At 35.8% G+C, this 16,629-nt stretch overlaps 1 protein-coding gene across 1 annotated transcript in view; it reads right to left on the minus strand.

Annotated features, from left to right (window-relative positions):
* DIAPH3 (diaphanous related formin 3) overlaps positions 1-16,629 on the minus strand; it is a 489,880-nt gene that overhangs the window by 181,022 nt on the left and 292,229 nt on the right. The window contains exons 23-24 of the mRNA XM_055336191.1: positions 8,628-8,753; positions 405-568 (exon numbers count right to left, since the gene is read on the minus strand). Of these exons, the coding sequence (XP_055192166.1) occupies positions 405-568; positions 8,628-8,753 (290 nt within the window). The remainder of the gene's footprint in view (positions 1-404; positions 569-8,627; positions 8,754-16,629) is intronic.

Consider the following 16,629-nt stretch of genomic DNA (forward strand, 5'->3'; position numbering starts at 1 on the left):
GGGAAAAAACCCTTCATAAAAGCTTCATGGAATTTGGTAAAATTACACCACAAAAATACAAATTGATATTAAGTATAAAGAAACAAATTCATAGCCAAAAACATATTACAAAAGTGCTCTATAATTGGCCAGGAGGGGAATCTTTATGAAAAACTTCAGAATTTGTCACATTTTCAATCAAAATTTCCAATTACAGCTTAATGTTGGGAAGACCAACAAGAGAATAAACCACATAGTTTTCAATAGTATTAAAATCTGAAATTTTTAAAGCTAATTTTCAACATCAAGAAAGGTAGGTTTTACTGCAGACAAGAAGAATGGAATAAAGTAATGAAATTAAAATGATCATCAATGAGATAGTATAGACACAAATACTTTAAAAAAAATTAAAATTTTTAACATACCATGAATGTGGTTCTGAAATTATTCAAGTCATTAAAAAAGTCTTCCACGGACATCTTCTTCACATCAATGGCATAATATCCCATCACACTCTGGTATAACTTCTCCATATTTTCATGTAACTTTAGAAGTTTCTCATATTGTTCTTTTGCACTGATAACAAAGCTGTATGTTACAGTTAAGGGATTCTGAAGTTTACAAAGTGATGTTTTAGAAGAAAATAAATAAATAAACCCTGTGAGTCCAATGTTTGAATTGTCAGTCACTGTTAAACATTTCTCAAATGCCAAAATTACCGGTTTCACTGCTCTTATAATTCAATCTATCCTATACAGCAGTGAAATCTTAAATTCAATCTCTTAACTTTGTCTAAATTATCAGAAAAGTTGAATATTTATTTAATATTTTTCTTTTACAACTTGAGTTTAAGAAAATTCTACTTCCAACTTGCCTGTTATCCAGATCACGCAACACAATTTAAATTAGAGCTCAGTAGTTGAAATTGAGTAATTCCAATGATACTGAAATCAACTACATGGGTGCTGACCATAGAAGTGGAATTGGACAACCGGGGTCAATTTGAGGTTCCTGCATCTAGTGGTAGTGGCTATGGGCAAATGCCTCGATCTCTGTGTGCTATAATTTCCTCATTTGTAATATGGAATACCACTCATTTTACAGGGCTGTTGTGAGGACTACAGGAATTAAAAAGGCAAAGTTCTTAGAGAACTAAATAGAATTTAGTAATAAATGTGAATACTTAGTATTTTTATTGCCCACTTGCTCATTTTAAGTTTTAAATTCCTAAAGTTATTAAAAAACAAATTAAGAGTTACATTAAAAACTTCAAATATTATGTAACTTCATGTTTTAACTCTCCTTTGGAAAAGTGGTTACATACCTTACTCTATGCATTGCTTGATTTACAACTATGATCTGGTACAAACACGTGCACATACAGAAATGTTCTTCTCTCATTCTTATTTATGACAACACAGTTCAAAACACACTGATTTTCAGAAGACTAACAGTGTGAATGTAGTGATGGCATTAGAAAACAATTTTTAAACAAACCATAGAATTTCCTTTGTGGTGTGATAAATTGCTAATGCAGTTAGATATACTATACCTCATTTTGAAAAGATGACTCTGTAAAGAGTATCATCCATAATCCTCTATGGCTCCTTTAAACTGGGACATTTAAAAGAAATGGAACATACAGAATTAAGCTTATTGAAGCCATCTTATTGTCTTGAATGTAACAAAATAGTGTGACTTTTTTTAAAAAAGTTAGATATAATAGATTCAGACTAAGAAAAGGAAACCAAACATGGAATGTTTATAACCTAAAGGAAAGGTTTTCCACAATTTCAAAAGTTAGGGCTCCTCTAATCAGAGTATTCCTCAGTGGAAGATAAAATAAGGAAACTGATTGGGGCCCTTTATTTTGAGAAAGAAAGAAGTAGCACTGCTGCCACATGGGTGGTGACATCTAAGGAGCATGGAAAATTTCTAATAATTCGAACCCAACTTCTCCAAAAGGAAAGACATCTCAGGCAATCACAGCTGACTTGTATCTATGTCTAGTCAGTCTACAGATTACTTATTTGCCCTTCTAGGCGGGTTCTTTCTTTCTCCTCCTTTTCCCCCCACCCTCATACTACGTTATTTTATATATAGTATTTTAGGAAAAAAAGAATAAACTAGAATGTAGGAAGTCTGGATTCTAATGCAAGAGTTGATACTTTTTAACAACCTTTAAGAAAAATCTATAGATCATTCTGTGGCTCAGTTTATAATCATCTGAATAGCAAAATGCCTCCTTACATTTTTTAGAATCTAGATCATAAGAGTAGCAGTGGTTGATGAATTTAAGTGTGGTATCACTTTTTAATACTTGGTTAAATAAGAACAGATTTTGTATAATTACTCAAATCACAAAATCACAAGAAATTTTAACAATACAGTCACACGTGACAGATTTCCAATCACTCTGTCTTATGAAATATCCATATTCATGAAATATTATAAAGTGAATTTATGTAAATTTAAAAATCACATTTGAAACGCACTCAGGAACTAACATTAAATGGACCATATGGTGATTCATTTGTAATGTGAAATAATCATTCCTTCATTTATATAGTAAGGTCAGAAATCAATATTGGTTTCTTTATTCAATCTATTAACTCTCACCTAAAATCATTTGTGTCTCAGATACAGACTATCGCCATATGGATTATTTATACATCCTTAACTCTTGCTTAAAAGAGAAACTGTTTTCTATCTTATCATTCAAAGCTTCCTTCAATTCTTCCCTTTCCACAAAGCCTTCTCTCATCTCTTCAGCTATGTTCATTCCACTGAACACATAGCATTGGTAATCCATTGTACTCTGCTGGAACACAGCTGAGTTTTCTCTTCTAGTTCAATTCCCTACTTGTCCTTTGTTCTTGCCATATTTCTGGAGGATGGTCACCTCTGATTGTCAGCCCTGTCTGTGGATGCTATGTTCCATCTTCTCTGCTGCATTAAGTCTACTCATCTGCCACTACATTGGTGCCAATTATTCATTTTCCCCTAGTGTGTCATCATTCCTAAACTTTGGTGGCATGGGTAACAGGCCTTCTCAAAAGTGCGATGAAAGCCATGGAACTTCCACTGAAAATATTTCACATCTATGCGTTCACACACATACAGTTTGGTTGTAATGCTAAGGGCTAATTGTGTCCCTGAAAATTAGGTGTACTGGACAACACACCAAGTATACTACTTTAAGGGGGGGTTTCTAATTGTATTGCCCTAAAGTTACTCCTTTTCTTTCCCCTCCTTGTGTGTTAATGTTTTGCATTTTAATAATAGGCACTTTACAAATACTAGTAATTTTATCCTCATACCTGGGAATATGCCCATTCTCAAGAATCAATTTGGTCAACAGGTTAAAATAAAACTGTAAGTATTATCCAATAACACTTAAGATTTTCAGGTAGTAATCACAAGTTAGTGAAACTTCAGAAATATGCCTGAACATTTTTTTTTTTGAGAGGAGAGAGAGAGAGAGAGAGAGAGAGAGAGAGAGAAGGTGCATATGGGCAGGGCAGAAGGAGAGAGAGAAGTTTTTTTTTTTTTTTTAAGATCTATTTATTTATTTGAGGAGAGGGGCAAAGGCAGAGGGAGAGGGACAGAGGAACTCAAGCAGACTCCCCACTGAGTGTGGAGCCCGTTCCAGGGCTCTATCTCACGACCCTAAGGATTAGATCAGAACTGAAATCAAGAGTTGGGTACTTAACCCACTACTCTACCCAGGTGCCACCCTGATCATCTTTTCTTTTTTAAAGATTTTATTTATTTGACAGAGAGAACACAAACCAGGGGGAGAGGCAAACAGAGGCAGAGGGAGACGCAGACTCCCCACTGAGCAGGGAGTCTGATGCAGGACTCCATCCCAGGACCCTGGGATTATGATCTGAGCCAAAGGCAGATGCTTAAATGACTGAGGCACCAAGGCGCCCCCACCCCCGAGCATTCTTAATCAAAGTACAGTTCTTTGTAAACAGTAAAAAGATGTGATGAGAATGAAAGCCAAAAGCCAAAACCATGGAAATGACATGGTCTGTTTTAACATCTAGAGTGCTTTATAAGTTAATTTTCTTATCATTGTTATCTCTGAAACAATTTGCTTCCAAAGGAATGAAGTGGAGCTTTGAATAACTGGAATTACCCACAAGAATGGGTAAAATTGTGATTGAACAGAAACAATTTGGGAAATAGTCAAATTAATTTTCGGTTTAAAATGATTGTCTGATAGGCCAGAATAAATGGTTACATTAACGAGGCACTCTACATCATTACTGATGGGAGATGGTGAAACCTCCCAGCACAAACACAGTCTACATTTAGTCTCATGTCCCGCCCTCATTATAGTGCTTCCCCCAAGAAAGATATCCATTACTTCCATTAACACATCTTACAAGGACCAGCTTCAGTCAGTCCTATATGTCTAATACCTTTTATAGATCATCTTAAGTACTCAGGATCCAGCCAGCCATTTGATAAGTATTCACTAAGCTCCACTGCATTCTACTCTTCTGGCCAATAGAGAAAATACTAGTTAACGAGGTAGTCAGAATCCCTGATGTCATGAAACACATGTTCTGGAGTGTGATGACAGAGGATAAAGAAGTCAATGCATGAGATGTTCAGAGTTGAGAAGTAGGATGATGAAAATGTGTGTGATATTATACAGACTAAGAGACGCTAGTTTACATTGGGTTGTCAGGGAAGTCCTGACTAAGGTGACATTACTAGGAACAACCAGGGTGTAACTATGAAAAGCAATGAGCGCCACGTGGTGTAGTACCTTCTATAAGCACTGTGAGATCTCAGGGGAGGAAAAGATCATTACCAATTTGGATGAGAACCAGGATATTTTAACCAGAGTTTTAAAAGTTTGTTAAGAATGTAAAGGGAAAGGGCGCCTGGGTGCCTCAGTCTGTTAAGCATCTACCTTCAGCTCAGGTAGTGATCCTGGAGTCCTGGGATCAAGCCTCAAGTGTTGGGCTCCTTGCTCAATGGGGAGCCTGCTTCTCTTCCCTCTGCTGCTCCCCCTACTTGTGCTGTCAAATAAATAAAATCTTAAAAAAAAAAATGTAAATGGAAGACAACGAAAGAAGGAAGAAAAAGAGAGAGAAGGGTAATTCAAAAGAAAAATCTGCTAATACAAATCATCCAATTACCCAAACTTGCACTCTTACAAATGTACATTATACAGTTTATGTTCCACAGATCCCATTCCTTATTTTACTAACCACTGTTTATTTATTTTTTTTTTAAATTTTTTTTTTTATTTACGATAGTCATACAGAGAGAGAGAGAGAGGCAGAGACACAGGCAGAGGGAGAAGCAGGCTCCATGCACCGGGAGCCCGACGTGGGATTCGATCCCAGGTCTCCAGGATCGCGCCCTGGGCCAAAGGCAGGCGCCAAACCGCTGCGCCACCCAGGGATCCCCCTAACCACTGTTTAATTAAATAGAAACGTACTGAATTCCTTTACCTAAAAGATGCTGTGTTTTACACAGTGTGGAATATAGATATATGACTCAAGTCTTTCAAGGAATTTATTGTAATAGTTTTAGCATCTATGTAATAATTCCAAAAATGTCTAAAACATTGCAATATACTAGAACAAGAAAAAAATACGAAAATAAAGTAGGACTGTAATGAAGAAATGTAAAGATTGTAACATGGAAAAAGCCAAGGTATTGTAACATAAGTTGTGACAAATAGAAAAATATATAAATGTTGGGCAGAATAACTTTTTTTCTAAGAAACTCAGGAGATGGGGTAGGAAGACAAGAAAAGGCAAATCCTGCACAAGGAGGTCTTCAAAGGCAACAATCTAGGATCTATTTGTTAGTTTCCTTAAAATAAATATTCTAGAATCTAAAGTTCAGAAGAAACGAACAGGTACCACATGACACAAATCCTGGCATTTTCCTAATTTTCTCACGTTTAGGAGCTAAGTATGTATATTTCACATGTAATAGTTTGCACATACCAATATCGGTGGCCCTGCTTCGAATTCGTGTCACACATTTTTCAAGCAAATATTTACAGTGGAAATAGTCAACTCCAATTATATTTCTGACCCTGGCTTAACAATTGGAGAATAACATAATTATTACTAAAAAGTTAATGTGATATATATGAAATAATTGTACATGCGCTTTAAAGGATGAACTAAATTCATCTTTTTATACTCAGTAGTGTATGTAAATAAAAAGCATGCACTGGAAGAGTAAAATTACAATATACTATAATTGAATGCTAATAGTGAAATTTCAGATAACAAAGTTCTATTGTTATAATTGGAAACAATTCAATTAATGGATTATTTACGTTACTAAATTATGATTGTTTAAATATCTACTTGTAAAAATGCATCCCTAACAACTTAGATAATATCAATTCTTTCAGAACTGGTTGATGAACCAAACCACTTGACATGTGTTTCAAATAATAAGCACTAAAACTTAAAATGTAAACAAAGTTCCAGCATTAATAACCCACATTTTAGTTAAATAATTTTTATTCATTGTGCATTTTAGTTTCCAAATTCTTTCACTTTCTAAGATCTGATATGAAGCTCACAATTTGCCATGTTAATAAGATCTATATAAGTCCATTTAATATTCCAAATGTGACTTGTTGTCAGTCCTAATTAAAGTAAACAAAGCTTTGCAATGAATGAATTTAATTACTTCGAAACTAGTATGTCTAACCAAGATGAAAAGCAAACGAGTGCAATCTAATCTCAGCAAAGAATATTTATGATTATAAGCTTTGTCAATAGCAAAGTGCACCAACTGTTCATATATCTGACTTCCAAGAGATACATGAATGCTAATCAGTTCATTAGAGGCTTCTAGGTTGTGATATTTAGCGACAGGATGTAGTAGCTTTCTTGTCCATGGAGTATAATTGTACTCTGAATGAAAAATTGTTTCCAACAAAGCCTCATCCTTCCTGATTCTGATTTCCTGCTGGTTGCTTTTTATGAGCTGCATACCTTTCAAGAAACCGACATCATTCAGCTTCTTGTGTCATATGAATACAAGTATGGATAGGTCCTGGGATCATCTGCTGAGCAGGATTCTATCACCTTCTCTCTAAGCTCAGGAATTTATCTTAGGTTATAGGTTCCAGAAACCTGAGCCTAATTAGTACGCTCACAGTGTATTGCCAGAAACTGTATGCCAAGTAAACCCTTTTCTAAAATGCATTCTCTCTATAGGGAATGATGAAAGTACTTCAATTAATAGTGCTTAGTGATTAAAATAAACTGTCACATATGAATATTTTAACATGATAAAATGATTGAGGGGGGGAAAGCTAAGAATGATGAAGCTAATGTAACTCTGCAATAACAAATTTAGTTTTAAAAAGCATACTTCACCACATGAGTAGGTGCTGAGAAAATATTTTTTTGATGAGTAAACAGACTTTACTTTTAGTTTAAAAAAAAAACAAAAACAAAAACAAAAAAAAAAAAAACACCTTCTCAAACATAGTAATAAGGGTGCCCTGCCTAATAAAAGAAGAAACTGAATGGGGAGGAAAGATATGAAAGGAAATAAACACATTAGCCTGAATTGATTGTTGCTTGAGTACATTTTTATGGTATTTCCCAAAAGAGACAGTAAAGAAAGCTAAAAATTGAGCTAATTCACAATTAAGCTGAAAGCATATACAATAAAATCTATGACAAACCAAATAATAATTTTTTGATTTGCTAAAATCTCAGGGGAACAGATATGAAAAGAGGAAAAATAGTTATTTTATTTCAAGTCTCACAGTTTAAAATATTAGGAGTGTCTATTTATAAGAGCTCATTGGAAGTGGGTTATCCTTTCATATAAAATTCTGAGGTCCATATGGGATTTTAATAATGCATAGTAGTGATACTTTATTATAACACAAAAGATATCAGTCTCTAATCTCACAGAATGGTTTGCAAAGCAACTCAACATTCATTTCAGGAAATTAAAAAAAAGTTTATTACTTCAATTACTCAATAGAGATTAAGCCACAAAGTTAGTGAAACCAAAGATAATCGAATTCAAAAGAAACCTTAAATTAGGCAGGACTCAAGTCTCATTTATATATAAATACACACACACAGGGATTTTATTTTGGGTTTAGAGAAGACCTACACAAGTGGTGATCATGACAAATTCCATTTTAGTTTTGGAACCATGCAGTATTTCTAAAGGAAATATTAAAGTTTCTGGAATATGAGATAATTTTTATACCAACCCTTGAAATTAGACTGAAGAGTCATACCAGTTTATAAAATCTTTGTTTCCTTCTTGAAACATTTCAAAAGTATCTAAATCACATCATGATGTTAGATTCGAACTGAGTTTTCATATCCTTTCAATTTACCATGAACATCAGAAGGATACAAAGCAAATGGAAGGGAAGAGAGGAGAGAAAATATCCAAATTGATACCAAAAAAAAAAAAAAAGGAATTGAAAGCAGAATACATTTCTGTATTATTCATGATAGGTAAACACACGATAAATTTTCCTGCAAGAAGGCAAAAGTTAAACTGTTATTTGGCACTACAGAATAACCACTGGTTATGCAATTATACCTACAACATTAAATAAATTGTAACTCTAGTTGACTAGTGACTTAAGTTATTTAGATATCAGAAGGATATGGACATCTTTGTCACAAACTTATCATGCAAGTCCTCAGGAGGGGGAAAGGTTTCCAAATCTTTCTCAAGCTGTTGAAGCTGCCTTCCCATCTGCTTCAAATTCTTTTCCAGCGTTTCTACAGAGACTAAAAGAGAGTATATTAAATGTCTTGAAAGGACAAAATTATAATATATAAAAGGTAAAACACTCTAGGAACAAAATATTTGTGAAAACCCTTACAATAATAAAGTAAGAAAATTCCACTAAACACAAAATAAATGTCACTAATTTGTTTTTAAACCTTTAGATTTTCAAATGCAAAAATAAAGGAAATTTCATATTTCAATAAACATAAGATGAAATTTAGGAAATGCTCACACAAACAAACCACACTTAATAAAGTTTTGTTTAAAATTAGGCCCCTTGACCTCCATAAACATTACAAAACAATCAGTATATTCAGAAAAAGAGGGGTAAATACAGACCTTTAAACATTAAACTCATTTCAATATAATTTTAATATTTTTCAAAATCTTGATCTCGAGAAGAAACAATGAACATGTGGAAAAGATAGGGGAAAAAGAGTGCTCTCTTGTCCGAGCTAATCTGCCACAGGAATGTAAAGGTATCAGAAGCTACTTGAGCAACATGTGGAACAAATGTCACATTTGCTTTACTGGTACCCTGAGCACAATCTGTGTTTATTATCTAACACCAATTTCCCTTCTTTGACTCCAAGTTGCTCTCACAGTGCACATGAAAGAGCAAATGGTAAAGCAGGGCACTAAGGCACAATCTGAACGTACTGGTCACCCAGCAGGATGTTTAAGAGTCACTGCCTAAAATCTATGTGTAATTTGAAATGACATCAAGAAAAAAAAAATTAACACTATATAAAGATATAGTGACCCAAATCAAATTTTGGGGTTCAGATTGAATTTTAGTTAAAATTTTTTTTTCTTTTACTCCCATTACTGTGAATGATACAAAATAATGTTTAAAATACATATAATAATTCTAACCATGCTACCATTTTTAGGCTTCCAAACAATCCTGAGGACTGGATATAAGTCAGATTTCATTTGTAAGAACGAGAATATCTTTGAAAGCAACCTAAATGCCCAACGAAATGGGACTGAGTTAAAAAAATATATATATGTTTATAGTCTTGGTTCAATAAAATGGAATTAGAAGGGAAGCATGAAAAACAATGTTGCATAAGAACATGGAGTTTTGTTTTTTAAACTAGCTGTATGCAAAATAACATTTGCTATTCTAACATATTAATAGGTGATAATAAAACCTTGACATATTTTGTTATAAAATCAATTACAGGCTACTTTACAGATACAAGTTTCTGATTTTTTTTTTTTAATTCATGTTGCGGGGGGTGGTGGTCGGAGAGAGAGAGAGGGCGGGAGGGAGAGTGTGCATGAGCAGAGGGAGGGGCAGAGGGAAAGGGAAAAGCAGACTCCACACTCAGCAGGGAGCAGGATCTCATTCCCCTGGGATAATGACCTGAGCTAAAATCAACAGTCAGACGCCTAGCCTAACCGACTGAGCCACCCAGGCATCAATGCCCAGTGAGGCCAATGAACGAATGAACTCTTCAGAGAACCTAGTAGCTGTTTGTGCCCAAGTGATGCTACTTTAGCCTTTGGCTCCTACTGTAGTGAAGTCTTTCTGAAGTTATACGGGTGCATATTTTCTCATTAGCTTTTTGCTGCTCATGTTTCCCCATTCTGTCAGCCTTAAGTTTAAGACAATGACACAGATAAAAGAGTACATAAAATATTTCTATCATGGCAGCATTTAGTGCATTAATTAATTCAATCTATTTAACTCAAGTGCCCAAATCTTGCTGTACATGTTTCATGATGGTAACACATGGTTCCTATGCTATGTTCTTCCAATTTTATATGTTTGTCAATTATTCACAACCAAGACATCTATTTAATTAGGCCTGGGGTGTTTCATTTACTCTTCTCATTTTCAATTTTTTTTTTTTTTTGCTTCTTTTTAAGGTCTCTATCTGCACTACAAGAAGATTCCTTTTGCTCTGCTAGTCTATTTGATCTCTTATCTAATATTTCGTTAGCATTTCCTCTATCATTTCTCAAGAAATCTTACAGTTGGCTCACTTTTATACTTCCTTAAACTAGGAAACTTCTCATTAAATAAATAAAAGTTCAAAAACACATAAAATCATTTTGAGTAAATATGTGCTCAGAACAGTTTATAAGCTGGACAGCTTTACTTTATGCTATAAATCAGGTTAAAAAAAAACCCATTAGTAGTCTAATATTAGTAGTGACAGTTGTAGTGGTAGTGGTAGGGATAAAAGTAACAGTGGCTAAAATGTACTGCGTGTCCTGAGGTCCTGTCTTAAGCATTTTCCATTAATTTTTAGAATCCTCACAAGATAATCACAAAAATAGATATAGCTATTATCCCATTTTACAGATAACAAAACCACAGTTCAGTAAGGAAAAGTCAAACAACTAAAAGTAGTAACGTCAGAATTTGAACTCAGGCAATTCCATTCCAGACTTCATTTTTCATTTTTAACAATTTTGCTCTACAGAGATTTTATTTTTACAACTGCCACCTATCTGTTGGTAACAATATTTACGTACAGATGTGGCTTTCACACAATGACTGTCTTTTTGTATAATCTTGCCTGGTGCAGTCACAAGTAATCCACATATGGCCAAACCCAGGGGACTAGATGTAAGCATTCCGGACGGATGGCTGGGTGGCAGATAGATATGCTACCATATTTTTTAAATGAACATTTCAACTTAATGTGTTAATACACCATGGAATAAAACCACATGCTTAAAATATTATGTTTTCATCAACTAATCCAACTTATTATACATACACATTGTATTTGGGAAATACCTAAAGAAACAATGAATAAAAGTCTAGGGGACTCCAATGTAACAAAAAACACAAGGCAAACACTGGGAGAGAATATAGTTGAATTCTTTTTTTTTTTTTTTTCCTGACACCTAAAACATCATTCCAGCAGCTATCAGTTCTCCGATTCTCTGAAACCATTTGGGTCATCTTCCAGTTCAATTCTAACACTAACTACCTCGAATTAATGCAGACTCCAGGAGTTTAAGGCCTTTGCCTCACAAGACTGTCCTCACTTCAGAAGCTAATCACAAGACCCAGGGACCACCCATAACCCACACTTCTGACTAACTGGCTATAGATTCAGGGGTTTCAATGCCCCTCTCCCCACTTATTTTCCACAATTTGATGTTTTACAGAACTCAAGAAAGCACTATACCTATTACAGTTTTGTTTTTTTTGTTTTTTTTTTAAGATTTTATTTATTTATCCACAAGAGACACACAAAGAGAGAGGCAGAGACACTGGCAGAGAGAGAAGCAGGCTCCATGCAGGGAGCCCGATGTGGCACTCGATCAGTGACTCTGGGATCATGCCCTGAGCCAAAGGCAGACACTCAACTGCTGAGCCACCCAGGCATCCCTGCTATTACAGTTTTATTATAAAGGATCCAATTCAGGAACAGCCATAGGGAAGCTATGCATAAAACAAATGGGGGTGGGGAGGTAGTATAGTTTCCATGGCTTCTATGGGTATACCTTAGCACCTCAACGTGTTCTCCAAAGAGAAGCTTCTTCAGCCTCATTGTTTCAGAGTTACTGAAACTTCATGTGACAGGCATGACTGATCAAATAAATAAACATTCGTTGGTGACTCAACTCTATCTCCAGACCCTTTCCCCAATCTGGATGTCAGAGGGTAGGTGATAATTCTAACCCTCCAATCACATGTTGTTGCCTCTGGGGACCAGGCCCTCACCCTGGAGCTATCTAGGGTCCTCCCCGCCCCTCATTTGCCTGGGTCATCTCATTAGCATACAAAATACACTTTTATCACTTTAGAAATTCCAAAGGTTTTACAAGCTCTATACCAGGAACCTGGAAAATGACCAAGTACATATTTTTAAATATGCCACATGGATATACAGAAGTACATGTCTGGAAAGAAGGCAAAATTCCAGTACCTGTGAGGAGGTGTAAAACAAGTACATTTTTTGATTCACGAGCTGTGTTGCTCAGAGGGGTCTAACAGCCTGGGCTGCCCCCTGAAGAGCCAAATGCTTGTAATTGAACACAGAGCCATCCCCGTGAGTGATGAGCACTTCCCAGGGTGATGAGAGAGAGGTTTAAGAAAAAAGCCCGTATGAAATTATCCTGTGAGCCTTTTCCAACTCTTTGTTACCCAGTGGGTCAGAAACTATCTTCTACTATCATTAGGATTTGAAGCAATTTCTCACTGGTTTAGTTTCCGCATCAGTGAAATGGGAAGAATCCTACCTCCTACTTTTACTTCATAGGCATTTCATAAAAGATCAAATGCTGTAACGTAGGACAAAGAGGATATTCTTTTTAAGAGAGTACATGATGAAGTGTGATTCTTAGCACTCAATAAGAAATGAAAAGCTTAAAGGCTGAAATAAGTAATGGTAGACTCAAAGACAAAGTAAAAAGAAACATCACCATCATCATCAGGCCAGGAACAGTGTTGTGGAAGTCAGTCTAAAAAGAAAAGTTGCTAATTTCAAGAATAAAATATTAAGACCATTTGGGGTATATTCAAACATTTCATGTTGATGCCACAAAGAGTAAGCAGGTAGTCTTCAAAAACACTTCTTGCAGCTACTCTACAAATCCCACTAAGCCATTATTTATGCTTCATCATCGGTCTCTGGTTACAGTATTTGTACATTATGCTTAAGAGGATTTAAGTGTTAAGTGACCAACTTTCACTGGTTTTTAAAATAAGGACCAAAGCACACTTGGAAGAGAGAAGGTATGTGAGCAAATTCCAGGCTAACCATGCCTGGGCCAACCACTGGGTAAAACCAAAGAATACAGAGGAATTTCATTGGTGTCTTTCTTTTTCAGCAATTCTATTTCCACAGATAATTCCTTTATACATCTTCAAACATAATTTTAATCACACTGTTTGTAAGTGTCAAGTTCTTTGAAGCCAGTGATTATATGCATTTTTTGTTTTAAAAATCTCAACTACAGCAAAGTTTTAAATTGTACACTCTCAAGGAAGTGTTAATTTACTGGTATCTTTGTATGTGACCTGTATGAATTTTATCTTTCCACGTTGTCACATTCCTTGACCAAGAAATTAATCTTATTTTTTTCATTCCTTTCCATTATTTGGAAGTAACAAAACATAGCTAGCATCAAATGAAATAGATTAGATTATTTTAAGGGCAATTTTCACTTTTGTGTTTTCCTCAGTTAATATTCAGTCAGATGGGAAGTCTCTCTGTCACCTCAGATGCTAGGTATGTCTGCCCCCAGGCAACTGTCCATCTGTAATCTCCACATCCCGGTGGGCAACAGAACCCTGAATTGTGTTTCCTGTGGTAGAAAATTGCTAGCTTTTACTCTTCCCTCTCCTTGCAGCCCTCAGATCCAATCACAACATCACAGCCATTTTACTTGGCAAACAGTTCTTAATTTCTTGCCTGCTACTTAAGTTCTTGCTCACTGGAGCACCATTCAAGTCATCAGGATCCTAATCTCTTCTCTGATCTCTGGTCTCCTTTTTCTTCTTCAGTGCCTCCTCCACACTGCAGAGGAGTTTTCAGACAAACACTAATTTACAGATGCCCTTTCGCTGCTAAAAGCCAGCTAGGAAACTGCAATCATGACAACGTTGGAGCTCCACCCACAACCTGGCTTGACTATTTCGTATTCTGCTACACTTTATTCTCAGAGCAACATCTTCTTCCTAGTTCCCTCTCCCCACCCCTTTTCACACACTCTGTAGGTACTGACGCTGGAAAAAATACATCTTGTCCAATATACCCCTCCATCACTCCTACTCATACATGATAACAAGAGTCAAAATCTCTGGCTAGCCCCCTAGTGAGGTGCCTTCCCCACTCATCACACCTGGTAATTATCTCTATCTTTGCAATTACTACACTCCATTACTTTTATCTTTGTGTGTTGTCTTCCTCTCCCAAATGACTAGGAATTCCTCGAGGGAAGATACCATATTTTATTTATTTTTGCATCTTCAGTTACATAACATACTGCAGACACTCTAATATTTGCTGAAGGAATGGATTTTGGATTTAGCTTTAACCTCTTGAGGTTAATAAGAGTACATATCTAAAATCTTAAAATTCAACACACAGATTTGTCTTCAAGTGCCTTGTCATTACGATAATTATGCATTAGAGGTGTTAAGTATAAAAGTTAAAAGTCACAAGCATAAATATTTAACTTTAAAGTAATCATGAATATAGGCTTTCTGTAATGCGATGGCCTCCACCACCATCTACTAAGATTTTAAGAAAGAGAGTAGAAAGTACATACATTTAAGTAATTTTTGCAATTAAGTAACAATCCTCTGTGGCTATCTCCTGAAGGTGCTGGTTATTATTTTATAACAAGCTTACTAAGAAGTGTCACATTCATCCTTACATATCATGGAACAGTCTAGGTAAATTGATTTAAAGGATGCTTCCGTAACAACATTACCGTAAAACAATTCAGACACGCAACCTAAATGAACTTTCCTGTGCTCACAAACACAGTTGTTTTGCAAGGGCAACAAACTAGGCGTTAGAGCATTTCAGGCTTCCAACCAAATAAAGGTGTTTTATATAACTCTAAGAACGTTTTATAAATGCAAGTTTAAAGAAAACAGCAAAGTAGATGGACAAAATGGAGAAGACCTCAGTAGCATTATAAAAACCTCAACATCAAGTAGGCTTATAACAAAATCTAAGTCCTAGAAGAGCATTATGAAACCCATTATTATTTTGAAAAAGTATAGAACTGAAGCAAGAGGACAGAAAAGCACAAGCTCAAAATGAATTGCAGCTTGGTTCATAACAGGCAAAGGTAAATTGAAAGAAGTAGTGGGAAACGAGGGGCCAGTTGTCCTCACCAAGCACTGGCCTTCCTCTGCTCAGCTTTTCTGCCATTTCATTGTTCTAATTCTTAATGGGACCCCATATATTAAATAAATTGTCCTAACTTGCATTCCCTAATTAACTGTATTATATGCAATGAGAGTTTTTATTTTTTAAATAATGTGGTTATTATTTTTTTTAATACATCATGCTGCAAAGGAATAGCCTACATCTGCTATGGCACCTGGAAGGAGGTAAGGTGGGAGACAAGCAGAGTAAGGGTGAACGCAGCCCAGTGGAAGGTCTCCCTCGGGTCAGTTCAGCCTTGCCCTCTACAGCCTTGTCCTCTACAACTATGAAGAGGGTGTTAAGGTAAATCAGCTTTTTAGAAACCAGTAGCAGTGGTACATACAAACCTAGTTAACACACTATGTTTACCTCTAAGAATCTGAAAATTCCTTCTCCAAATAAGATGTTCAAGTACACTGTAAATATTACACAAAAGAGGTCCATCAGAGAGAACTTTGTCACAATATTCAAAATGTCCCCTCAGGATAATGGTTTTGTGTGCATGCGTATGGGAGATGTCACCACTTTTACTGTGGCCCATGGTTAAATATTAAGTACAGACTGGATGCTGTGCAAATTATAAGACAAATTTTCACATATGACTATGAGGGACCACACAGACTAACAAATCCTGGACTGCATATCTCTAGACCTGAAGAATTGCAAATTTTTTTTTTCCTGCCAGTATCTTTCCCCTAAACTCCAACTGTCTGTTAAATATCTTTCCTTAATATTTCATAGGCATCTTAACCTCACATTTTCAGATTGGAACATATCTTCCTCCTTGAATCTGCTTCTACATCTCAGTAAATGATTGGTGTTGTGACTCCTCTTTCTCTCATACCCAACACGCCCACTACTATTGGTTCTACCTTCAAAACGTGAATATTTCCCACCACTGTTGCTATCTCCTTCTGGCCTTAGCCAACATGCTTTCTTCCCTGGATGATTATTACAGCATCTGAGTGGTTTCACTGCTTCTGCCCTTGTACTTCTGTATTTTTTCCCCAGCACAGCA

Source organism: Nyctereutes procyonoides, unplaced genomic scaffold (genome assembly GCF_905146905.1).
Source record: "Nyctereutes procyonoides isolate TBG_1078 unplaced genomic scaffold, NYPRO_anot_genome, whole genome shotgun sequence".
In the NCBI taxonomy this organism is placed as follows: domain Eukaryota; kingdom Metazoa; phylum Chordata; class Mammalia; order Carnivora; family Canidae; genus Nyctereutes; species Nyctereutes procyonoides.